The sequence below is a fragment of the Paraphaeosphaeria sporulosa genome, assembly GCF_001642045.1.
Source record: "Paraphaeosphaeria sporulosa strain AP3s5-JAC2a unplaced genomic scaffold CC84scaffold_3, whole genome shotgun sequence".
Classification (NCBI taxonomy): domain Eukaryota; kingdom Fungi; phylum Ascomycota; class Dothideomycetes; order Pleosporales; family Didymosphaeriaceae; genus Paraphaeosphaeria; species Paraphaeosphaeria sporulosa.
The window spans coordinates 1626389-1650709 of NW_017253362.1; the positions used below are offsets into that span (position 1 = coordinate 1626389).

Sequence of the window (24321 nt, forward strand, 5' to 3'; positions counted from 1 at the left end):
TCAGTAAATCTTTTCAAACTTGGAAACGGGGTCAATCCACAGCCGCAGGATGTAAGGGAGCCAAGTTGCCTGGGTGCAAACATGGATTTGAAGGTTGTCAATCTTGAACGAGGACAGAAAGCGCACACATTATCGGCGGATCTCGTGACGCTTTCATTTCCAAAACTCTCGCACCATAATACCGACCAAATGTGTCTTCCGGAGAAGGGCAGAGGCCGCATAGCACAAGCACATTTCGTAATATTCCTGATTATGAAGTCCCCATACCATAATGTGGTCATCGATGATCGTTTTGGAAGCGTACAGACGCCGCACGCCATAATGCCATTATGTTTCTGTTGTAGTCGCCCGAAGGCAATACCCATAACAGGGTCCCCATACGTCTTTCAAAAGACAGACTCTTCACCCTATTAGGAACTTGATCCAATGCTTGGAAAGATAAGATCTATACCGCATAGAATTACTCATATTCGGGTATTGGCCCCCAGAGACCGCATACGATGCACAGTCTGGATGCCGTTTTTTAGTCTCCCACAGAGGATGCACCACATCAAGTTGCTCGCTGATGAAGTTTCGGCGGCAAAGGCTAGTCTCCACGATCGACGGATGACGCCGCACATTGCGCTCTTGCTTGAGCATTTTTGGACCGCAAAGGCCCGATTCCATCAGCGAGAGGAGTGGGAGTGTGAAACACAATCCATATCGAGCGCTGAGCGTCTTTTTATGTACTCTATTTGGCTCCGTGCACTGATCATCACCTACCCATCCCAACCTACGCCCCACCACAGACGCCACACACCGCTACCGTCTCCCCAGATCAATATCCAGCACCTTGACCAACCCACCATCCTGTCCACTCTCCACCTCCGCCGTTTTCTCAGCGTCAAAAAACGGCACAACCGCAGTCCTCACCACACAGTCCATCAACCCCTCCACAACACCCTTACACTCATCCCCAGTCTGCCGGAAATCAGGAAACGCATTAACCTCCAACAAATATGTTCGCAGCTCGCCGTCTGGTTCAATTCCAACCATAAAATCTAGCCCGAAAATCTCAAAAGCATTGGGAAGGGGCTGAAAGTGGATCGACATCCCGCGCGCCGCGGCTTCGAATACCTCGCCGGTGATGGCGCAAATTTGGGTGAAGACGTCGGATTTCCAGGTGGGAGCGTGTGGGATTTCGATTTCCTTCTTTGCATCTTCGTCTTCGGAAAAGGATGGCTGTGAAGGAATGGATTCGGGTAGGTCCCAGAACAACCCCACGCTGCCTTCCCTCTCGCCCGTATCTTGCAAACACGTATTCGTCAAATGACTTCTTAGAGCATCCTCTGCGTCGCCTTCCTCAAAAGCCGTTGATGATGGAGCAACATAGGGTCGCGCCGCGAACAGCGCAAGCATCGGCTTGTAGACATACACTTGCAGCGCCGACGTGGCGAGGACGTACGTCCGGATGTGGAACTTTCTGCCCTGGAATAACAGCGGCGGGTGGATGTACGGCTGCGCGACGAAGTGCCGAAGTTGGCTGGTGATGATGCCATTTCCGTCATCGACGCCTTTCTCTTCATCGTCGGCGGCGTCACTCCTCGCATCCTCGTCTTCGTCCTCCTCGTCCTCTTCTTCATCGTCAGACTCCGGATCCCACCCCTCAAAGATGCGGGTGAGTTCCTCCTCCGAGGAGAACAGACGTATACCCTGCCCCCGCTCACTCATCCCCGGCTTCAGAATCCACCACTCCCGCCCCTCTCCTTTCTCCCCCCTTGCCCACGACTCCCTCAACTCCCAGGCTTCCACGAGCGAATCATCCAGAAACTCCGCATAATCCACCTCAAACTCGACCCCCTGTTTCCACCCCTTCAACAAGACCGAATCGGAATGCTTGACAACCCAATTCGCCACCGTCGTACTCAGATAGTGCTTCCGGATCAGCGCTTTGCGAATGACGTACGCGTTTGCGAGGTGCGCGGAGGGGTGGGAGAGCAGATGCTCGAAATTAATGGACTCATATTGGACCCATTGGAGGAGGCGGGAGGACTTGCTTGGTACATCATCGAGGCTGGTGATCAATTGGATCGTTTCTGGCGGGAAATGTTTCTGGACTGCCGCGACGATGAGGGGCTGCACGTAGGGGTCTTCGTAGGCGATTAAGGCGTATATTTTGGCGGGGCCTGGGGATGGCGGGGAGGCTGTTGCTGTCGCCATTTGGATAGTTCGGTAGACGGAGGTATGCAGGTGCGAAGCTATCTCTTTTTGGGTGGTTGGTCCTGAGCTACAAAACTCCTCGACGGGCGATTATGGGAGGTTAGTCACACGGACGACACTAGCACGATACCACGCAGTGACAAGAAACAAGCGGCGCGCGGCCGTGTTTTTGGGTATACAAAAGGAAACGGTCGTAGTCTGTAGGCTGTTCATGCCTGCCCGCCCAAAAAGTTGTTGCACTTTCACTCGCTTAGTGGCCCGAGCTTAGCCCAGCCAATCAGTGCGTGCCAGCCCCATGCGCGCCAAAACACCCACCATCCATGCCATCCATCATACACAGCCCAGCGGGCGTAAACATAATAAACCCTAGTGTTGGTATCAGAAGCTCATGTCCAAAGTCTCCCCAAATCAAACAACCTCCAGATCGTCATCGTCGTCCATGGCCGCCAGCAGTCCCACGTCCATGGTGCCTAGGCTGTCCCTGCCCGGCTCGCGAATCCCCTTCTCCGGCAGGAGCAGTCTTGCTTTCTTCTTCGCCGGACTAGGCTCTCTTGTTCCGCGCATAGATGAGGCGCGCTCCACCTTGGTGGGGGACAGAAGGAGACCCCGCTTGCCGGCGCCGCCCCAGCCTACGGGCTCATTCGACGCGGTCGACTTGCCGGAGATGGCGCGCTTGCGCTTAGCAGCAGCAGAAGGGCCGCGGTCCAGCGAGACGTCTTCTGCTCTTTTGTTTAGGAGGCCGAGGACGTCGGTCGGACCTGACGGCTTGGTGATAAAGGGGTCATCCAGCGCGGAGGAAGACCGCGACGACTCTGCTTGCATGGCTGAAGCCGAAATCAACGCAGCGCGCCTCATGTATTCCCCTCCAGCACCACTGCCCAGATCGCCCAGCCTTTTTGCCAGCTCGCGCTCTTTCTCTTTCTCCGCGAGCTGCCTACGATGCTTTTCCGCGCGCTCCGTCACACTGTATGGCTGTTCATCTCGGTCCATCAATCGCGCCGAACTGCCGGCACCGGGCGTAATGTACATGGTCTCGTGAAGAAAAGCGTCGTGATATCTTCCTTCCCGTCTCAGTTCATCGCCCTTCCCTCTTCCCCGGCCGCCGAACATGCTGCCTCGGCCAGCCCCAGGGGCCTTGCCGAAGCCAGTCATGGTGTTAACCTCCATCCGGCCTCGTTTGCTCTTCTCGACCTGCAGTTCAAGGTGGAAGTCGCAGAACTCAGTCTTGCGTCCGTCGATCCACTGCGCGCATTCCTTGCCGTCTTTCCGCATGGCATGGCAAAAGTCGAGATCCCGGGCTGCGCCAATCTCTAGCACGGTGTCATCGGAGCTAGTCAGCTTTAGAGAGAACTTGGTCGAGCCACGGTCGCGAGGTGGGAGGATATCGGGATTCAGAATAGCAATCAGTGTGCCAGGCGTGAGTTTCCAGTATTTCGAGAAGCCAGTATCAAAGAGAAATAGCTGTAGCTCCCATTTGAGGTCCGTCAAAGTGATGATCATAAACTTGTTGGTCGCATGCGCATCTTCTTCTTGGTTGCCCGCCGATCTCTGCTTGACTGCGTTCTTCGTGGCCATTGGCGACGACTTGGCGGCGATGACACCCATGACCACGTAGTCATTCTCCATATCCGGCGGTTCATATTCAGGAGCTTTCACGGTCTTCAAGAGCTGAGGGATCGTGACGACAGTCTTGCCATCCAGTGTCCGGGTCACTGTATTGTGTTGCATCTCTCGAGACTTGAGGTGCAGGCCAGAGAAGGACTCAAAGCTCGGAGCATCCGTGCTGTCGTCCCGTTGCGATATCTCTGCATACTTTGCTGCTGTAGCTGTGGGACCAAATCCTCTTGACGGCGGTATTGAGGCTGCGGATGGTGTTCGCTCCAGTCTTCCGGACAATGTAGATCCCGGCCGGGGGGTTGCAGTTTCCCGCAGATTGTTCATGTGCCGACTCTGTGCGAGACTCTTCCCTAAAGAAGCGGAATCATCCGAGGTTTTCGTCCTTGAGCTTAGCGAGAAGGCAGCTCTGGAAGCCGGCCTGTCCTTCACGCCCTCAATGTTCTGCAGGCCAAAGCCACCCGTCCTGCTCTTCTCGATCCTCGCTTGCTTCTCTTCGCGCTCCTTCTCCTTATTCCTGCTATCCGCAATCCTCTCGCTGAAACTTTTGATCTTGGGTGCCTCGACTGCCGGCGCTGATCGTGTCCGTGAGTGACCAGCCGCCTGCCGGGCCGACAAACTCGACGCGCGCTTGAGACTGACGTCTTGCGCCCTCAACCCCTTATCGATGCCAAGCAATACCCTAGCCGGGCTTTTCTGTTCCTCGGGCTCCCGTCTGTTTCTCTGCGGCGACACAGGTACCTGCACCTCGGAGCGCGGTTTTGGAAGGTCCGGTCGCCGGCTAGCCGCTGTGCCCGGTCGCGAGGATATGTCGATACTGTTGGTGTCTCCATCGTCGATCGCTCTCTTCGCCTTCTGCAGCTTCTTCAGCTTCAAGCGCGCCTCGATGGCCTGGAGTTGCAGTTGCAACGTCTCCTCGTCCTCCTCTTCCTCGTCGTCCGAGATGGTGGATTGGGTGCGCGACATAGGGCGAAGCTTGGTGGGCGAGGGCGAGGTTGCGCTGCGCTGGCGCTGGCGCTGATTTTCGTACTTTTGGCGCGCCGAGGGCGACAACAGTATGGCGTGGAGTGGAGACTTGGGCGGCCAATTCGGGGCCTCCTTGGGTGCTGCAGGCGCTTAGCTGCGAGGCCATGGCAACGCGCCGGGTGGATACGTACCCCTCGCCTTAGGGCTGTCCCTCACAATCATAATCGCGGCGTGGTGGTGTCGTGCGCTGAGGGCGTCGCGCCCATATCTTGTGCCAGAGCCCCGCGCATGCGCTGCGACACGAGATCTGGAGGCAGGGGGGGAAACGAGGGGGGAGCAGCGGGGGAACGGCGGGCGAGCTTTTCGACGGTTTGTTGATTGACGTGCAGGCGCGGGTTGCTGGGTGTTCGATTAAGGTTGCATCTGAAACGCGCCGGGGTGACGCGGGACAACGCGTCGTCATTGGCTCGCGCGCCCGCGACGCGTCCTCCAATTTACCTCTCTTTCAGTTGTGCTGTACTTTTTGAAAGCAGCAGTATAATCGAAGAACATCAGTCCCAGCATCTTGCAAATCGCCACATAATTGCGCAATGGCGCGCACCCGCTCCAAGCCCAAGGCCGCAGCCACGAAAGAAACGACCCCAGAACCGCCGCAGTCCACGGCGAAGCCGCTCCCGCCGTCTACGAGCAACCCGCCAAAAGTGTTCGTCCTTCCCAGACACACGTCGCATGAGTCACGCATTGTCACACTAAACAATCCTGCGAATGGAGCGCCCTCGCGATACTACTTCTGCCCCAGCAAAGGCTTCTACGAGTTCACGCGCATTGCGGCGCCAAAGAAGGACTGCAAGAGCTGGCTGATCACACCCGAGAAGACATCAGACAATGTAGCGAAAGAGCAAGAGGCGCAGGCGGAGACTACGACAGATAATGCAGACACAGAGGCAGGCCTAGGCGGTGGCTATCTCACCAACAAAGCCGACATGTTCCTCGCGACACCAATCGACCTCTTGTTCCTGATCTTGCCTGCGCTGGCACCGAAGGCCGGCGCTAAACAAGGCGACAAGCAGTACTTTCTCTCCTTCGAAGACCATCTCGATAACCTCGCCTCACTATCACGGCAGTGGAAAGTGCTGCTCTCACAACACCCGAGCCTGAAAGACAGGGTCGAGCAACGAATGGCTGCAGTGTGCGACACAGTGACCGCCGGCGACGAGACCATGTACCGCCTATCCACCGACAAACTTACGAGAGTGCTCACCCGGAAGGCGGAGCGCATGTGCACCCAAGGCCTTCCGCCTTCCATGGAGGAACGCTTCGTCAAGACAGCGCTTGAAGTCCCCGTCATGAACGTCCTACGCTCAGACACTTTCACAACCACGTCCGCTCTAGCAGACGTTCCAGCAACCACAAATTCGCAAGCGACCACAACATCGACTATCACGCGGTCCGAGAACGAGTCTTCCGCTACCATAACGGTCGAATCCCACACCACCGCGACTTCCTTCACATCCACTACCGACGACCTCGTCGCCAAACCCGCCATACATACTCCACCGGAAGTCCCCCACCTCCTCCGCCTCCGCACATCCCTCACCTACCTCTCTTCATCCTACCTCCCTCCCACCCTCCATCCCCTGATCACATCGTCCCGAACCCCGGACTTCAGCTCGTTAGACACACACCTCGCCGCGCTTACCAAACTGCGCGCAGAAGCCCTCGCACTACGCTCTATTTCCGACAACATCAGCCGGAAGCGCGGGTATGACGAAGACGAGGGCGCGGCAATGGAAAGAGAGGAGAAGAAGAGGAAGAAAGAGGAGGAAGAGAAGAAGAAGAAGAGCGAGAGTAGGGGGGTGAAGCAGTTGAAGAAGGTAGACACGAGTGGTATGAAAAAGTTGAGTAGTTTTTTTGCGAAGAAGGCGAAGTGAGCGTACGTAGTCGACACCGGTTTGGGAAGGGAGACCTTTTGATTAGTTCTCGGAGGGGAGGAAGAACATTTCGGCAGGATGGCTTGGAACACGCGCTTGGCGCTTAGATGGGCCTGGATGTCCACGAGGTTGGACTGGAGAGAGAATACTATACCCTCGCACAACACGAAGTCATCATATCACACGTCCCCGCCTCCCTGGCCCTGACCTCTGTCTACTAACTTATCCGCTAACTGCTCTCGCCTTCGAAAGCTGCTAAGCTCTCCTTACTTCCTTTTCCCCCCTGCGGCCAAAATCCCACTAAAACTACTCCTAATATCTCCCGCGCTTACCCACGTCCGTTATAGAAACTGTGCCCGCCGCCCTGCCCTCCCTACACGCAGCATCTATCCTGCCCCCAATCTTCTCCCTATCCAGCGCCTTTTCCTGTCCGCGCACTTTTCAGGCAGGTCACAGTAAACAGGGCTGATGAAAGCACAGCTAGGCGAAGCTTTAGTCGCGGTCCTACCCCTGGAGCGGTTTATAGGTCTCTTCTCGTGAAGAATTGCAGAGGTGGAAGTGATCGCTTCTCGACATCGGACGGGGTCCCAAACGAGTCATGCTGATGGTGAACTGGCCTTTCATGGATTCATGGGACTGAGGCATCAGCGCCGCTCAAACTACAATCATGTACCGTGGATTTGCCGCGCCTACAAGATTTTCGTGAGTCAGTCCGCTAAGTGACCACCCACAACATCGGTACACTACATGAATTTCACTCCCCAGCCTAAATGACTCACTGCGCAACTACCATAATTCTCTCTATCAAATCAAGCCTTTGAGAGAAAGCGAACCATTCACCTCAAAACGTACTCACCCAGCAGCAACACCAGCAATTGGAAGTCATCACGATGGCATGCCAAAGCCTGCGTCTCACCTGTAAGCTAGCCGCTGAGGAAACCAGGGGATCGGCTCCCAAGACGACTACAATGATTTTCGAGACAGCATGTGCAGGAGACGTAGATGGTAATGGCTTTTGACTGGGTTTCACCTCATGTTTTCGCAAGATTCTGTCATCGACAGGGACCTGTGGAAGGAATGGGCGGAGATGTATCACATCGGCTGAACAAGGACACGCAGTCTGGTGTGAACTCTGGGGTGGGCTTCGGGTCGACGTTGGATTTGGGGCGTGGCGGTCTTGCCCTGGATGTTTTGGGAGGGGCACATGTTATCGGCTAAGCGATGTAGACAGAGAGGGGTTTTTGGTTAAGATTGTCTGACTGAAGAAGCCCCAGCACAATGATCCTCATTATTTCCACGTTTGCAGGCTGCGCAGCCGCCGTAGGAAGATGATATACTTGGATCAGGGGGCAGGGCAGAACCCCAGCGCCGAGAGTTAGATATTATTTTGTAAAGAAGGCGAAGTTGGCGAGGGTTAAAGGGTTCTCTGCTTGGATATGGGATGGATTCGGCGGGCGTTTGGCGCTGAGATGGGTCTGCATATCCACAGGATTAAACTGGGGGTAGATGGAATGGTACTAGTCGTACACTATGGTATGCTTTGCGTGGAGTTAGTGGTTGATCCGCTCAGTGGCTCTGTTCACCAAGTGTATCGTAACTCGTACTGACATCTTCACCCGATGAAGTAACAAATGGACACTTATCTGCAACTTTGGGCGGGATCTGAATTGTTCAACATCATCTCAACACATACCCTGTACGAATACAGTTCATGAGTGGACTCCGCCGTCACGCGCACTTACCGCTCGACGGGGTCTAAAACTGGCAATGACAACGTACTCTTTCAGCAAATCGCAGCAAGCACGTATGCAAAATTTGCCCCCACGTCAATCAAGGTCATGATCAAGGTAGACCTGACCAATCACGAACTCTTGCGATGATCCTCTCCGTCAGCCCTCCGCGGCGCCACTACTAACGCTGCCGCCTAACCGATACTTGCCCGTCACGGAAAGCCTATCTGGACATCATTCCGTCCAAGCCCTCGCTCGCTGGGCGCAGCGCGATCATCACAGCTTGGCTGGTCGATGCAGATGTCTTGACGTTGTGGTCGCGGACACCGTAGATCAAGGATGGGTGGGCTTACACACGTAAAACGGTGCGTGGAGGCGCCCTGGTTTTAAGATCCCAAGTACCCTTCGATCATAATATCCAGTATTCACGGTGCGGAGGCATATATTTACCACAATGGAAGCACAGTATCAGCAGAACATCCGGGAGCACTGCGGTGGCGGTGAGCAACGCCCATCGCACCCGTTGTCATTGGGCTGACCATCAACAGCGCATTCACTATCCACGCGAGACAAGTACGGCAGCTCCGCATCTACACGAGACCGCGCTCTGTCCAGTAGCAGCTCCACAAACCACCTCCACCCTATGGCGTCATCAAGCTCCGCGGCATCGCACTGGAGCGAGCGATCGATGTCGCAGCATGAGATCCGCAGAGTGAGCGGCCAGTTTAACGCGCCCACGCACGTGGAAATAGTGAAACACAGAAAAGACCAAAAGTCCAGGGAGACTATCTTGGGGTCGCGGAGGTCAGGAATGGAGAATAGAGAGCAAAAGAGTCTGGCGAGTAGAATAAAAGGGTGGCTGTCATTCTGAGCGCACGGAAAATACATATGGGAGGAAACTGAACGTACGCAGGTTGAGGACGTCAGCATCTATGGAATATCGTATCGAATTTCAGGCAGCCATCACAGCAATCTCATGAACCGCATCCCACAATATCACATTCGTCTCTCCTTCCATCCTGCCTATTACCATGACATCATCGCTACGCACGCCACGTGATGCCCACCCGCATTCTCGCGCTCCCCGGACCCCACAACGTAACGTTGTACCCACACCTAAGCCGCTGGCACGTTCCACCGAACATCTTTTCCCTGCTTTTCCTGAAACGCGCATCTTCGCAACAGGCAAGTCCGGCGCTGTTCCTGCATACGAAGGGCAGCGATCGCTGATTGGCTGTGCATCTTTGCCGTTTGCGGTCGTCAGGACAAAGGCGTCGAGCGAGCTCGCTCGGAAGTGACGTCGGGAGGTGGCATGCGATTAAAAACGTAGGAGGGTGAGATGCGAGGTCGGAGGTCAGATTTCTGTTCACCTTTACTCGAGCCTTGACCAGAGTGCATTAAGTACACCACGTACGAAGCGATCAACCACACACGCGCGAACCACTACTTCACTTTTCGCTATCATTACCATGGACGACTTTCCACGCTCCACAGTCGCCGTCCGAGAACTCTCCCATACCTCGCAGGGGTCATCCATCACAAACCCACACCACGCACCGCCCTCGCCCTCCCTCTCCAAAGCATCAACAGAGTCCTCAAGGCATTCCTGCGAGGCGCCACGCTCCCCTTCAGTCACACACAAACGGGAGACCGAGAATCTCACATCCTTCCCTTCGCCGAGCGACTTCAAGCCCACAACAGCATTCGATCCAGACGCGCCGCAGCCGTACCGCGAAGAGGATTTCCAGGGGAAGAGCAAAGACGAGGTGCGTCGCATGCGCAAGCGGGACTATGCGGTCGAGATCTCGAGATTGATGGGGAGGCAGCTAGTCAAGGGGATGAGTGGAAAGGGCGAAGATAAATGAAGCGTCGGAGTAGAAGGCGTCAACTTCCTGGAACAGTTCGCTTCTCCATTGTATAAATGTTGTTTCTTTTAAGCGATGGCGTTATCTTTTCCGCCTCGGGTTGGCGGGTGTAAATTAGTCCTGGGTCATGTTTGTAACATCCATATTGAGCAGGTGAGCAGTAACCGTGAAGCTTGTGCAATCACCATAAGTTGAACCATATGGTTGATAATTCATTCAGAAAACCGTCTACCTAGCCCTTTTTTTTCGGTGTATGGACACGTGCATCCGACCCAGCCTACCTTCCTCAGACGGAGGCCTGCGATCCAACCCGGTGCAGTGTTCGACCGTGCCTAGCACAGCACAGAACAGTACCGAACGCTGTGGTCTAAAACTGCTTATTTGTGAGCTAATATCGTGACATGAGCGCCTGAAAAGACAAGCCATATCAGCACAATACAGCTAGGATGGACTTGAATCGAATGTATTGCAGACCATTTGGACATACCTTGGCTCGCAAAAACTTTCGATATCTCTCTGCCTAGCCCTAGCGAGCCTCCAACATGAACACGGCCTATGATGTTGTGAGTGTCCGCCAAGACGGTATCACGTCACTATTCGAGTTGTAGGGGACGTGGATTACATACTTTGTTGTTCATCTTCTAAGCTCTATTCGTTGTATCTCAAGCTATTAATCAACTCAGCAGTCTTAATATGGGCGAGGAAAAGGGCGTGCGGGGCGTGCATAGGGAAGTAAGCTATGCCGCAAGTTTCATCTACCAGGAGCGGCTTTTCCATAAATACGCGGACCATGCCGGCAATTGCGCAACGTATGCGGCCTTTCGGCACGGTTCCAAACTGTCTGCTCAATTACAAAGCGACACACATTGATCTTGGTGTGCTCCGACAATGCGATTTTTCCTATGAACAGCTATGATGCCCTAGAGCGATCAATCGCCGAGACAGACGATACCATATGTATTCAGTCATCCGTCGGCATCATCCCGACATCTCACCAGATAATGCAGGGCGATGAGTCCTTCGAGTTGCTCAAATGTCTACGGTCCACCCAACTCCGTCCAACCTAGCAACAAGAAGGACCGCTCATCTGACACCGCCGTTGACATTCCAGGAGCACATTTTGCGAAAGCTGAGCTGGATCACGAAACGGCCGGTGTTCCTATTGCCCTACAGGCGTATGAGCATCCCTGAGCACTTTCTATGCAGCGAGAGCACATTGATGTGATGAAAGCGTTACGCACGTGCAAATCGAATTGTGGAAATGGACTGTAAAAGATTCGATGCTGGCATTGCGGAGTTCTACATTTGTACTTCTCTCAGTGTCCATATTGAGGGGGACAGTCATTTCCCCCAGAGGTAGACTAGCGATACGACAAATACGCAATACGTTTTTTGAGTGGGGGCTCGTTGGCTGGTGCGCGCCGAAACCGTAAATTTATCTCTTCACCGCAAGGCTAGCCACTTTGGGTAAAGTATAACGATGTTTCATCGTAACTTGAGCATTGAAGTTCCCATACGTCGTATAACGTATTTTCATCTCCACCTCGTTCATAGCGAACACGTCTTGCAGCTAGCACAGCCACTCCGACTCAGTCTCCTTCTGGCTTTGGAGAATCCCCTAACAAGTATAAAACGGAATGACTTAAGAGAAAGTGCAGAACAATTCATCTATATTTTCTATACCATTCATCTTATCGTCGCTCTTTCGTCTCTCATTACTTACTTTGGCTTGAGTCCTTTTGCACGAAAGTGACTAAGTTTTCAATATATCAACTTTGAACGCAATGAACACAGACACCGGAATCTACCTCTATAAACCAAGCTTGGCTGGCGCGATCATTGCTGCAGGCGTTTTCGGCATCAGCGCTTCCTACCATGTGTTCCAGATGGTCCGAAAGAAGGCATGGTTTTATAGCCCTCTCACAGTTGGCGCATGTAGTAAGTGTTCAGAGATTGACTAGCTCAGTCTTCACTGACCATTCTAGTGATGACGGCTGGCTACGTCTTTCGATATCTCTCAGCGAAATCACCGGCATCTCTGGGCCTTTACATCGGTCAATCTCTATTTATCATTCTTCCACCTTCTCTTTACGCAGCCACTATCTATATGATATACGGCCGTCTCGTCGTCTTCGTCGATGCTCCCGACGCCTCGATCATCCGCCCTACACGCATAACAAAGATATTCGTCTGTGGCGATGTGCTCGCGTTCTTCATGCAAGCTGGAGGCGGCGGCATGATGGCACAAGCAAGCATGGCTACTATGGGACAAACCACCATGCTTGTTGGACTCTTCATCCAGCTATTTTTCTTCAGCTTTTTCCTTGTCATCTCGCTCGTTTTTTGGAAGCGATTGCGCAACTCCCCCAAAGGATACAAGGTTGCCCAGCACGGCAAGTACACCTGGTCTGCTTTGCTAAAGCTCCTCCTGTCTGCTGCGGTGATTATCATCTTACGCTGCGTATTTCGAATTGTGGAGTTTGGTCAGGGACATGATGGTTATCTTGCCAGTCATGAAGTGTACATGTATATGTTCGACACAGTGCCCATGCTTGTGGTTCAGATCATGTTTCATTTCGTGTACGCTACTGATGTTTTCGGTGCGGGTGCGGGTGCATTGGGTATCTCGGGTGACGATGACAGTTGCATTGATTTGTATGTAAGAAATGCTTGACATGCAGGTGAAGATGAGTTTGGGACTCAAAGAAATAGTCTGGATATGTAGAGATCGTGTTCCTCCTCTTGTAACCTGCCAATTGCCTGAGAGGGCAGGACCTTAGGTTCTGCCCTCCGTCAAGAGCTGGTGTTTGTTACCGCTGGATGTTCTAGTGCGAAGTATGCTGATACGAAACACTTCTGATGGTGTGCGACATTTAAAGATGATTTTCCAGCTTTTAAATCGTGAGAAAACGTGGAGGTATCGTCATCTTGTTACTTTGTGGACGGTGTTCGAATCAGTTTTAACAGATCGCCGAGTTCGCTTCGAAACCTCCCCGCTGTTACGAAACCTTGGACTGCAGGGACCAGCGTTCCGGCAAGCTCACCCATAATGATGTATGAAGACAAGGCCGTAGTGACAAGTTGTACCTCGTAAACGGGCATATTCATACCAATCCCGATAAAAGCCATGATGATCGACAAATGAACGTAAATAGTAAGGACCAAAAATCTTTCGTCTGGCAATTGCTTCTCAATCAGCTCTAACGATTGGTAATCCTTGAGAAGTCTCTGCTTTTCTTTGAGTAAATGAGTAAGGTCGTCGACGTTTCCAGCTGTGTCCCAATTAACCTGAATTTCTTTGGTCTCTTTGTAATAATATTTTTGGATCTTCTGATAGAGCGAGTCGTAAGTTTCTCCATCCTTCAATAGGGCTGTCAGATCCGGATCGCTCGAGGCTGTGATTGATAACGGAACGGTATTCGCGCGTTGGATCGAGTGTTGATCTGTCTCGATGGATGGGCGTAGTACAGATGGTGGCTCGGTCCCCGTTCCATTATCTGACAATGCGCTCTTCAGAATGCTATGCTTCGCTTCTGGTAAAGAATTAGCAGTTTCAATGTCAATTCATGGCGCCTTATCCCACTGACCATAATAAATCTCTGCGCCTGCAAGTAAGGGCAGGATCAGCAGAAACAAGGGCGTGATCTGCCCGAACCCCATCGAGGAGTCCATGACTACTGTCTCTTCTACGAGCCAACGATTGTAGATAATCTGTGAAAGGCCAAACGACATCATGAATATCAACGGCGGAGACTTGGAGATAAATGACTGCCTGTACATGCGCAGAGCTCTTACGTGGGTGTATTTCAAACGTTTTCTGACCAAATTTAGAAAACGTGTGCTCCCAATTCTTTCCTTTTCGAATCTGCGAAGCATCGACCGAGCTGCTTTAGAAGTTTCCTCTGCCAATACGTATTGCAGAAGTGTGTCCAGTTCATCCATTGTGACCTGGTGTTGGCTTTGAAAGGCGATTGTACCTAGGATGAAGCCGATCCTCTGTAGCCTGGTACCCATACCAGGTTTCCGCGATATCAAGTCATAAGTGGACAGGATGCGTTTGCAGTATTGCCACACCAGGAATACGGAAACGAAGATACTGAGAGCTGTGATAGGATCATAGTAGAGAGTCGTGACTCCCCCATCACTGGTAGTTATGGATGCCTCGTCGCCACAACCGGCTGGCAGACTGAGGTGACGGGTGTATGAGATGAGGTTAAACGCCGTCCCATAGATAATAAAAGCGAGTATCCCGATCATGCCCACCGCGCGCCATTTCCAAACTGTCGTATGCTTTTGGAAATAATCGTTGAGGCAATCCAATGTTGCCAGGTGAGTAGTAGCAGAGAACCACGCAAGGCTGAAAGCCATGTTGATATCGTAATTGGTCAGCGTACATTGATTTGCAAGGGCTCCAATGACTACAGCAAGTCCAGTGGCGAGCTGCTGGTCGCTCAGGGCTAATATAAATCGTGTGACCGCCTCCTCCCGCTCTTTCTTACCGATGGCAGTTGACTCGATAGTTGTCGGTTTCTTCCGCACATATCTCCAGACTTTTCGGGGTGCGTGGATATAGAAGGTAGGATGGAGCCATATTGGCCAAGCTTGGAAGTATTCTATCACCGCTCTGTCGACGTCGTTAAGGTACCAATCCGGGAAGGAATCCGAGAAATATGCGTAGAGTACGGCAATTGACGTGAGTAAAGCAGAGCTGAGGAAAGCAGCGAGAGCATATTTTCGATAACGGTTAGCAATCGACCGGAGGTGACCTTGTAGGTGCCACTTACTCCTTTCCCTGATATGTCCGCATTGGCGTCTATGTAGCCCGGTGGTGTGCAGTTCAGGTTCTTGCAAGCCATGCCGTATCAACTATCAGATGGCTTTTGTGTTATTGCAAACAATGAAAAACCTGTATGAAGGTTCTGAGGGTCAAACTGTGGGGGTATTAAGGCTTCGGGGTTGATCAGGCTGTATGTGTCCCAGCTGAGCGAGAGCCAAGCCAAGGATTCGTAATGATGCTAATGCAGCCACAATGCATTTGGTAAGGTGGGCGCCTGAATACGACGAAAGCCGCACTCTGAATTTTGGATAGCCGGATCGCTGTATGAGCAGATTCCCGTAGGAGTTAACCAGTCACGAAAGCGACGGACCCAGCCTCGTAGATGATCACCAAATTCCTCTATCTGCCATGCGAATCCGGCGTAAAGATCGCTCAGTCTCCGAGAAACGACTGGTGCGCAAAGACTATGTAGTGGGCGAAAGGCTGAGTCCAGTCGTATCGCAGGGCGTTTAAATCAGGCTTCTGTGTTCAGTTGAATTGCTGGGGCGAAGCGAAAGCTGAACCTGCACGCCAACCATGTTCATTCATCAGTACAAGCTTCTCCTGCAACAGTAAAGTGCAACTTATCCCGTGAAGTCTTCTCGGCACGAAGTACTCGAGCGTGCACTCGCCAGGCTGAACAGCGGATGGCCAATCAAGCTCATTTTATAGCTTTGGCACCTCAGCAACACTACACTCTGTCAAGTCAACTCACCTTCTACAGCAATGACTAAGCTGCTGCCGAGCACATGAATCAAGCCAGAAGAAAGGGGTCATGGACGACGATCCGAGCGTTCCAGCTGCACTACCAGCAGACATGCATATCCAGACCGAAGTTCGCACGTCCAGACATTCTGAGATTCTTACAATCCTAGAAGCAATCAAATCGCCGGGCCAGCATTTCATCGTTGTGTAGCAAGCTTAGTAAAGCTGTGTTCTGACCAACAATGCTTTCAATTAGGCGCTGCCTTACTCTGTCCGTCGTAGTCGCAAGATATCCGCGAGCTTCACGTCTCCTTTCCCTCCCCAGCCTGCAACACCACTCTTAACCTCCGGTCTCACGCTACAATACCAACCCCAAGCCCTCTTGTCTAAGTCCTCACTGCTCAGTATCGGTGCCCAAGACTGACACAGCAAGTCCAAAGATGCGAGAAGTAAACCAAGATTTCGCTCCTTCTCCTCCGCAGCCTTCTTTCCCGTCAGCGATTTCCCAGGCTTCGCATCGTCGCTCGATTTCATTCCAAACGACTTCATTAGATACGCCCGCGTAGATTCCGGCCTGTAGATGGGCAGCTCACCCGTCGACCCCTGCCTCGCCCCAATCGTAACTGGTCCATTCGACTTCTTTAGCGCCTCCAGATCCACACCCCACAGCGCCGGCTCATCAGGCGCAACAGTCTCCTGCGTATCCTGCGCATCGTCCTCGCCCACCGTAGCCTGCGAAGCCGCCAGATCCTCTTCCTTCACCTCAGGTTCTTCCTTCCACGTATATCCCCACCTCTTCATCACTCGAATTTGCCGGTTCAGCACGGTGATGAGCGGCTGGCCCTCGCCCCAGCCTTCGTCCTCTGCGGACGCGCCGTTCTGGATGCCGAGGTATTTGGCTTTGGACTGGCTGTTTGCGCTGCACACTGCTTGTGCGAGGCTCAGTCTGCTGGAGAGTGGTTGCGTGGGCATTGTGTATTTTAGGACTGTCACGGCGACGGCGAGGACGAGTGGTGCGCGGTTAGTGAATAAGACTATGTCTTCCAGGTCTGACGCGGGAAGGCTGGAGCACGGAAGTTCTAGTGAGGCTTCGAAGGTAGCGGGGTCCATTGGTGCTCCGAAGCTCGTCTTTGCTCTCTTTACGGAGGAAGGTATGGTAGATGTTGATGCTGTGGAAAGATCGCTGTTTGTGCGCTTCTTGGACACACGTTTAGCCGCATTGAGGACCTGTCGCGCGACTTTCTCATCACCGAGTACTTTTTTAAGGCTGCCTATATCAGACTTCGCAATGCTGTCTGGTCTGCACGGATTAGCGATGCACAGCTGCGCGTCCACGCGCACTCACGTGATCAATTTTGCGGCTTGCAGGTCCTTGATCTTGCCCATTGCGGAAGCGAGCGGTATCTTGGCATCTTGCGAAAGGAAGCGGAGCAGTGCCTGCAGGTCTTGCTGGCTCGCCATCTTGTAATTGATCAAGGGATGTGGCGAGATGTGAGCGGAGTGGAGTTCGTGGGGTACTTTGGGTCATGGATGCTACGCCAGGCACCACACGCCAGTGCGCACTAGCGCCATTAGACGGATACACCTTCCCCGAGCTTAACTTAACGCTCACCTCCTCCGACCCCACCTTGGGGCACAATCCCTCATCGTCGACGTGCGCGTACCAATTCCGCATGCTCGATTAACATGGCGTTCAGGATCTCCCTTAACAAGGCCGGCAAGGCCGCGCAACTTGGCGCCAAAGCCAAAGCAGAAGAAGACGCGAAAGCGCGCGAGGAGAAAAATGCGCTCGACAAGGTCATGGCCGACTTCATGGAGGAGCACGGCGAGGAGAAAGGCGTTCTTGGTGAGACGGAGAAGGACCACGAGGCCGAAGACGTGTTCGTACCGACAGGCTCGAAGCGGCATTTTACGGGAAGGCCGCGGTCCATGAAGAGTGGACCAGGCACGTTGGACGCAGAGCCTGTACCTGCGTACGCGAGACCGGGCGCACCGGGAGGATATACTGGGCCACCACATTCACGATTCGGCGGAGTTGCGGCGGGACAGGATGAAGATAGGGCAAACGAGAACGTATACACCACGGTGGTCGCAAAGGCATCGAACCTGCCGCCTGCGATAAACCCCAGCCGAGTGGAAGAGCTTTTCGCCGAGTTTCCGTCGCTCAAGGTGGTCAAGGTTGAGAGGATACCGCCGTCAAGACCCTCGAGCCCGTCCCAGCGAACACGGCCGTCTGCTTCGATGAAGGTCATCTTCGACAAGGAAGCTACTGCGCGCGACCTCGATGATGCGATGAACAAGATGAACGACAAAAAATACTTAGGCAAGGGATACTATCTGCATCTGGATCGCTATTTGGGCGGTCGGAGCGTGAGCACAAAGCAGCACGAGGAGCCGTTCGGCGCGACGTTGCAGGATGTGGAGATTTCAAAGGGCTACGCTCCGCCGCCAGACCTCGGTGGCAACAATCGCGATCGCATGCGGGAGGAGATGATGAATAAGCGCATGCTGGTCACCGCCAACGCACCGCCAGATCTTCCCACCCTGAGGCTGATACATCAGACAATCGAAGGCGTGATCGAGGGCGGAACTGAGTTCGAAGCCGCTCTCATGCAGGACCCCCAAGTCCAGTCCTCCGAGCGCTTCGCCTGGCTCTTCAATCAAAAGCACCCCCTGAACCGCTACTACCGATGGCGCCTTCACGAGATCCTCAGCTCGACATCCCGCCCAGACGTCTTCCAACGCCATCCCGAATGGCGTGGTCCGAAAGAAGCGCTGATGGACGAGTACGCGAGCGGACTCTGGGACCTGAACCACCCCTACGCGGACGAAGACTCTGAAGACGAAGATGACCTACCCGCCCACGCGCGCACCACCCTTCCCGTCGGGGACGACTATCCCGGCCGCGCCCACACCGGCTACGGCATCATGCCCCCACGCGACCGTGCCCTGCTCGTCTGGCTGCTCTCCACGCTGCCTCCTTCCAGCGCGCTCTCCGACGAAATCGCCTCCTTCTCCACCTTCGCCGTCGACCACGTCTCCAAGGGCATGGACGAAGTCGTATCCCTCCTCGTGACCAACATCTTCCAACCCTTCTTCCTCTCAAAAGCAAACCCCAAGCTCGCGCGCGCCGAATTCACAGAAGAAGAAGAGAGCCGTCGTCGCGGCCAGATTCCCCAGCTTACTACCAACGCCTTGCGCATCATCTCGGATGTGGCGCTTACCACGCAGAAGGAGCCCGGTATGGCGTACAAGTACCGCGGCGTCATCGGCAGCCAGCTCGTCGACCGCAAGGTCTTCGAGTACCTCGAGCGGCTCCCCACGCAGCTGGAAATGGGCAGGCTGGCGGAGAACCAGTACCGCGACGATGTGAATGCGATACTGAAAGTGTGGATGGACGAGCATCTGTTTGAGAAGGAGTCGCTGGAGCATATCGAGCAGGCGTTCAATGGGCGGAAGAGGGAGAGGGAGCAGGAAGAAATTGAGCGAAGGGCGGTGGAGAGAAGACGCGCGAAGAAGGGCGCTGTGCCGAAGAGGGAGAGGGCGGAGGAGGAGGGCAGGATGGAGGTGGACGGTCCGGCAGATGCGGGAACGCCGGAGGTCAAGGACGAGGGTACGCCGATGGAGGTTGAGGGGGAGACGCCTGCTCGGGCTGCGCCGGCCGCTGAGGCACGGGCAGAGAAGGAGGTAGAGAAGGAAAAGGAGAAGCGCGCGGAGCCGCCTGAGATCCCGGGGGAGACGGCTGCGGCGAGGGCTAGGCGCCTTCGACCAAAAGCTGAGGACATGTTTGCGTCGGACGAAGACTGAGCGCTGCATCACACGTCTCCACTAGGTACACAAATCATTCAAATGACAGACATCATATGGTATCATCCTGCATGTCTCATCTGGTATCACACCAATTCCTTGGCCTTACAGCTTGAAATCCGCGTTACTCATCTCCCACCCGACACCTCCGTCACCCCGCCGCGCCGCCATCTTCCTCGCCAGCTCCATCTTGCCCTCTCGATTCCGCTCCGTGCACAGCTCGTATATCGTGCTCAGATTGAACACCAGGCTGTGGAACGGCGCGCTCTCGTCGACGAGGTCTTGTAGTAGGCTTCGCGCTTCGGCGATGCGGCCCGTGTAGAGCAGGCACACGGCGAGGTTCTGCGCGACCATTGCGTCGGACGGGAACGTGGTGCGCAGAGCGGAGAAGGCAGAGACGGCGGCGCTGGGGGAGCCGTCGGCGAGGTGAAGGAGGGCGTGGAGGGTGCCGTCGAGGAGGGCGTCAGGGGTGGACGTGGAGGTAGAAGCGGATGCGAGACACCGTCGTGCGGCTGCGACGTCGCCCAGACGCAGCCACACCAGCGTCTCCATCAGCCTGGTGTCCTGCCCTTCCTCGCCGCCCGCATCCAAGCCCGCGAGATGTCTTCCCGCGCCCTCCAAATCCCCCATCTCAACCAGCACATTCGCGACCCTGACCCCGCAATCGCGCAGCCTTGTCCGCCACACCTCCTTTTCCGCGTCGTCCTCGGCTTTTGAGAAGGCTTCGCGACACTCCCGCGCAAGCTCATAGTATCCCATGATCCCCTTGCGCCACTCCCCATACCCCAGCGCTGCAAGCCGCACCACCAGTACCCTTAGCTCCCACGGCACAAGATGCCCTCTCGCACCACCATCGCCGTCGTCCCTATAATAAAAACTCGAATTCAAATCCCCAAACACCTTGGCCTCCTGCGCAGCCAGCGCATGTTCATTGATCAAGCACAAACAACTTAGCCGGATATGCAGCAGGTGGAACAGCGTCGTGTAATCGGTGGCGGGCGTGTTGGCAACGAGGTTGCGCGCGGCGGCGATGGCGGCGAGGCGGTAGTGGCCGCTCAGGAGGAGGGTGTCGATTGGTGACGCGACCGAGGGGATATTAGGAGCGTTGAGGAAGGGCGGGGGTACGGTGGAGGCGGGGAGGACGTGGTATGCGGAGGCGTCTTGCAGGAAGGAGAAGTCTTTCAAGAGGGGCGCATGGTCGTGCAGGCGTACAGGTAGTCCTGTGTCTGAGGGTGGGGGGCTTGTCAGGCGGGAGCGGGGAGCAGGTGAGTGAGAGGGTCGCGAGGGGGAGTGGAGGCGTGAGCTGGTGGGTGGTGCGGTCTGCGCTGCGAGAGCAGCGAGGGGACTGTGGGTGCTGTCAGTGCCAATGGTCCGAAGTCTGGGGTCGGTGAGGAGCAGGACGTACTCGTCGTCTACATCGAGCGGGCCCTTGGTGGAGCGGCGGGGGATCGCGACTGCGCGTCCATTCTCTCGTCAGTGAATGTCCACGTGCATGCATATACGAGGGGGCGGCACGAGGAGGGGCAGGCAATATACGCACCCCGTCTCCGCTCGTCGGTGCTGTTGATGCGGCCGTGCGAAGCCATGGTGGACTGACGTCGGGGGTGCTGCGTGTGGAGTAGCGTGGCTGCTGCAGGTGCGTCGAGGCCGAGATCGGCGAGGCGCGCGCCAGCTCGGTCCGTGTGCGAATGGGAACAGGCGCACGCCTAGCAGCAACGCCGGCGCGCTGATTGGCCCGTGGAGCGAGGAGCACTCGCGGCGAGCAGTCGTCGGAAGTGTCGACGGCGGGAGACAGAGGGCAGCGCAGGCAGCGCAGGCAGCGCAGGCAGCGCAGGCAGCGCGGGGGGCGCAGCCGCCAGAGACAATATGCAGCAGTCGAGCAGCCCGGGACCGGATCGATGCTGGCAGCATGCGAAGACGACTCGACACGACTCCCACATGCGTTTCCTGTGCCCAGATGCCGTTTTGTGGGGTAGCGGGCGGAGTCGCGACCAATGAAGTCCCGCTTTCGGTCCGCTCTCGGTCGCCCGACGCCATCGATTTTCTCTAGCTAAAGGCTGGCCAGCGACTGACTCCAAGCTGCTTCCCACACACGAGACACGCCCAGTTCTTTACTTTTTCCTCCCCTCTCCCCGCACAGCGCCGCAGAGGCTCCCGCGCCATGCAGCAGTCGCGCACAAAGGCCATCCAGGCTCTGCGGAGCTCGCGATGCTTCTCCACATCCACTGCCCGCGCCGCCGCGTCGCCCTACCGATCCGCCCAGGTGGCGGCCGCCAGCCCCAAGATCACAGAGGCAAAGAGGACGCAGAGCACCGCTGCCGCCGCAAAGGCGGAGCCCAGAGCGAGGCCAGCGCCCGCGTTCAACCGAGAGGACTACAATGTGCAGCCGCTGCGGAGACAGCAGCCCGAGATGGACCACTCGCTGGTCGGACTCAAGGGCGGCGAGATCTTCCACGAGATGATGCTGAGGCACGGCGTGAAGCACATCTGTACGCCAATCCCTTGGACCCTGCCCCAATGCGTGCAATTGCTGTGCTGACCTGTCGTGTGACCAGTTGGCTACCCCGGCGGCGCCATCCTCCCCGTTTTCGATGCCATCTACAACTCCCCACACTTCGAGTTCATCCTTCCCCGACACGAGCAGGGCGCCGGCCATATGGCTGAGGGCTATGCCCGCGCCTCTGGCAAGCCTGGCGTCGTGCTCGTCACCTCAGGCCCCGGCGCCACCAATGTCGTCACCGCCATGCAGGACGCCCTCATGGACGGCACGCCCATGGTCGTCTTCTCTGGACAGGTCGTCACCTCCGCCATTGGCTCCGATGCCTTCCAGGAGGCTGATACCGTCGGAATCACCCGCCCGTGCACCAAGTGGAACGTCCTCGTCAAGAACATCGCCGAGCTTCCGCGTAGAATCAACGAGGCCTTCGAGATCGCCACCAGCGGGCGACCGGGCCCCGTGCTTGTCGACCTGCCAAAGGATGTTACCGGCGGCACCCTCACCAAGCCCATTCCCATGACGTCTAGTCTCCCCCCGCACCCCAGCGCAGCGACCCTGGCCGCTCGTGAGGTGAGCAGGAAGACGCTGCAGGCCTCGATAAAGCGCGCTGCAGACCTCATCAACATTGCGAAGAAGCCCGTCATCTACGCAGGTCAGGGCATGGTCTCCGTTCCCGACGGCCCCAAGATCCTGCGCGAGCTTTCCGAAAAAGCACAGATCCCTGTGACGACCACCCTCCAGGGTCTTGGCGCATTCGACGAGCACGACGAGAAGTCGCTGCACATGTTGGGTATGCACGGCTCTGCGTACGCGAACATGGCAATGCAAGAGGCGGATCTGATCATTGCTCTTGGTGCGAGATTCGATGATCGTGTGACGCTGTCTCTGTCCAAGTTCGCCCCCGAAGCGAAGGCAGCTGCTGCAGAGGGACGGGGTGGAATCATCCACTTCGAGATCATGCCAAAGAACATCAACAAGGTCGTCCAGGCCACCGAGGCCGTCGAGGGTGACGTCGTCCAGAACCTGCACCAGCTGGTCCCGTTCGTAAACCAGGTCAAGGAGCGCCCGGAGTGGTTCGCGCAGATCAAGGACTGGAAGGCCCGCTTCCCGTGGGCGTACGAGAAGGAGGGACCGAACGGATTCATCAAGCCGCAGACTGTCATCGAGAAGCTGAGCAAGCTTACAGAGCCGATGAAGTCCGAGACTGTCATCACGACGGGTGTGGGCCAGCACCAGATGTGGGCAGCGCAGCACTTCCGCTGGACGCACCCGCGCACCATGATCACCTCCGGAGGTCTTGGCACCATGGGTTACGGCCTGCCCGCCGCCATCGGCGCCAAGGTCGCACGACCTGACGCCCTTGTCATCGACATCGACGGTGACTCCTCCTTCTCTATGACGCTGACCGAGCTCTCCACCGCGGCCGAGTTCAACATCGGCGTCAAGGTCATCATCCTGAACAACGAGGAGCAGGGCATGGTCACGCAATGGCAGACGCTCTTCTATGAGGACCGCTTCTCGCACACGCACCAGCGCAACGCCGACTTCGTGAAGCTGGCCGAGGCCATGTACGTCCAGGCGGACCGTGTCTCGAAGCTCGAGGAGCTCGAGGATAAGCTCAAATGGCTCATCAACACGGACGGCCCCGCCCTGCTCGAGGTCGTTGTCGACCAGAAGGTGCCCGTACTGCCGATGGTTCCTGCAGGCAATGGCCTGCACGAGTTCCTGGTGTATGACGAGAGTTCGTATTCCCATCATCACGCGTGGTCCACGATTGCTAACTATCCCGCAGAGGTCGTATCCGAGCGAAGAGCGAACACTAGGCAACGGAGCGGGCGCTAAGCGTAGCGCTTCTGCTTCGTGGCATTCCGCGTAATACCTTCATTTCGCATGTACATTATTGACGACTCGGGCGTTCGTGCACTGCATGATCTTTGATTATTCACCCGTCTGATGAGACGGAAAAGTTAGGTGTGGATGCTTGCTGGGGATACCTTTGCATCTGAGGAGTAAGATATCAATATGACACGCAAATTTTTCGATCAGTTACAATTGCCCGGGTTTCTCGCTCCGCTGCCCTGCCACTCTCTCGCGAGTGTGGTATTAACATTGTTGGGAACAGTCATCGAGTCTTCAATTGAGAATGCACCTGGCGCCGATCAACGTGATAGTCACACAGTGCGGATATGAG

At 55.4% G+C, this 24321-nt stretch overlaps 9 protein-coding genes across 9 annotated transcripts; 5 read left to right on the top strand and 4 right to left on the bottom strand.

Moving 5' to 3' along the window:
* Nucleotides 1-708: 708 nt before the first annotated feature.
* CC84DRAFT_1162384 (tubulin-tyrosine ligase family protein) lies at nt 709-2398 on the bottom strand. Its single transcript, XM_018177978.1, has one exon. The coding sequence runs from the start codon at nt 2197-2199 to the stop codon at nt 802-804; it is 1398 nt and encodes a 465-aa protein (XP_018038797.1). The 5' UTR covers nt 2200-2398; the 3' UTR covers nt 709-801.
* CC84DRAFT_1141130 (uncharacterized protein) lies at nt 2371-5160 on the bottom strand. The gene is made up of 2 exons (XM_018176313.1): nt 4971-5160; nt 2371-4919 (listed from the first exon to the last, which is right to left on the bottom strand). The coding sequence occupies exons 1-2, from the start codon at nt 4999-5001 to the stop codon at nt 2608-2610; spliced, it is 2343 nt and encodes a 780-aa protein (XP_018038798.1). The 5' UTR covers nt 5002-5160; the 3' UTR covers nt 2371-2607.
* A 136-nt stretch (nt 5161-5296) lies between these two features.
* Nucleotides 5297-6710, top strand: CC84DRAFT_1141132 (uncharacterized protein; the record flags this gene model as incomplete). The annotated part of the gene is made up of 2 exons (XM_018176314.1): nt 5297-6176; nt 6240-6710. Exons 1-2 carry the CDS (start codon nt 5370-5372, stop codon nt 6708-6710), a joined length of 1278 nt encoding a protein of 425 aa, XP_018038799.1. The 5' UTR covers nt 5297-5369.
* A 2839-nt stretch (nt 6711-9549) lies between these two features.
* Nucleotides 9550-10475, top strand: CC84DRAFT_1162387 (uncharacterized protein). Its single transcript, XM_018177979.1, has one exon. The coding sequence runs from the start codon at nt 9910-9912 to the stop codon at nt 10303-10305; it is 396 nt and encodes a 131-aa protein (XP_018038800.1). The 5' UTR covers nt 9550-9909; the 3' UTR covers nt 10306-10475.
* A 1614-nt stretch (nt 10476-12089) lies between these two features.
* On the top strand, nt 12090-14386 carry CC84DRAFT_1239619 (RTA1 like protein; the record flags this gene model as incomplete). The annotated part of the gene is made up of 3 exons (XM_018183982.1): nt 12090-12243; nt 12291-12917; nt 13918-14386. 3 exons carry the CDS (start codon nt 12090-12092, stop codon nt 13947-13949), a joined length of 813 nt encoding a protein of 270 aa, XP_018038801.1. The 3' UTR covers nt 13950-14386.
* Nucleotides 14387-16012: 1626 nt separating this feature from the next.
* Nucleotides 16013-17318, bottom strand: CC84DRAFT_1141135 (uncharacterized protein). Its single transcript, XM_018176315.1, has 2 exons — nt 17172-17318; nt 16013-17126 (listed from the first exon to the last, which is right to left on the bottom strand). The coding sequence occupies exons 1-2, from the start codon at nt 17285-17287 to the stop codon at nt 16091-16093; spliced, it is 1152 nt and encodes a 383-aa protein (XP_018038802.1). The 5' UTR covers nt 17288-17318; the 3' UTR covers nt 16013-16090.
* A 125-nt stretch (nt 17319-17443) lies between these two features.
* CC84DRAFT_1162389 (uncharacterized protein) lies at nt 17444-19692 on the top strand. Its single transcript, XM_018177980.1, has one exon. It carries the CDS (start codon nt 17513-17515, stop codon nt 19631-19633), a length of 2121 nt encoding a protein of 706 aa, XP_018038803.1. The 5' UTR covers nt 17444-17512; the 3' UTR covers nt 19634-19692.
* On the bottom strand, nt 19563-21527 carry CC84DRAFT_1162390 (uncharacterized protein). Its single transcript, XM_018177981.1, has 3 exons — nt 21154-21527; nt 21039-21088; nt 19563-20978 (listed from the first exon to the last, which is right to left on the bottom strand). Exons 1-3 carry the CDS (start codon nt 21217-21219, stop codon nt 19739-19741), a joined length of 1356 nt encoding a protein of 451 aa, XP_018038804.1. The 5' UTR covers nt 21220-21527; the 3' UTR covers nt 19563-19738.
* Nucleotides 21528-21703: 176 nt separating this feature from the next.
* CC84DRAFT_1162391 (acetolactate synthase) lies at nt 21704-24176 on the top strand. The gene is made up of 3 exons (XM_018177982.1): nt 21704-22122; nt 22189-23871; nt 23923-24176. Exons 1-3 carry the CDS (start codon nt 21795-21797, stop codon nt 23970-23972), a joined length of 2061 nt encoding a protein of 686 aa, XP_018038805.1. The 5' UTR covers nt 21704-21794; the 3' UTR covers nt 23973-24176.
* The last annotated feature ends 145 nt before the right edge of the window (nt 24177-24321 follow it).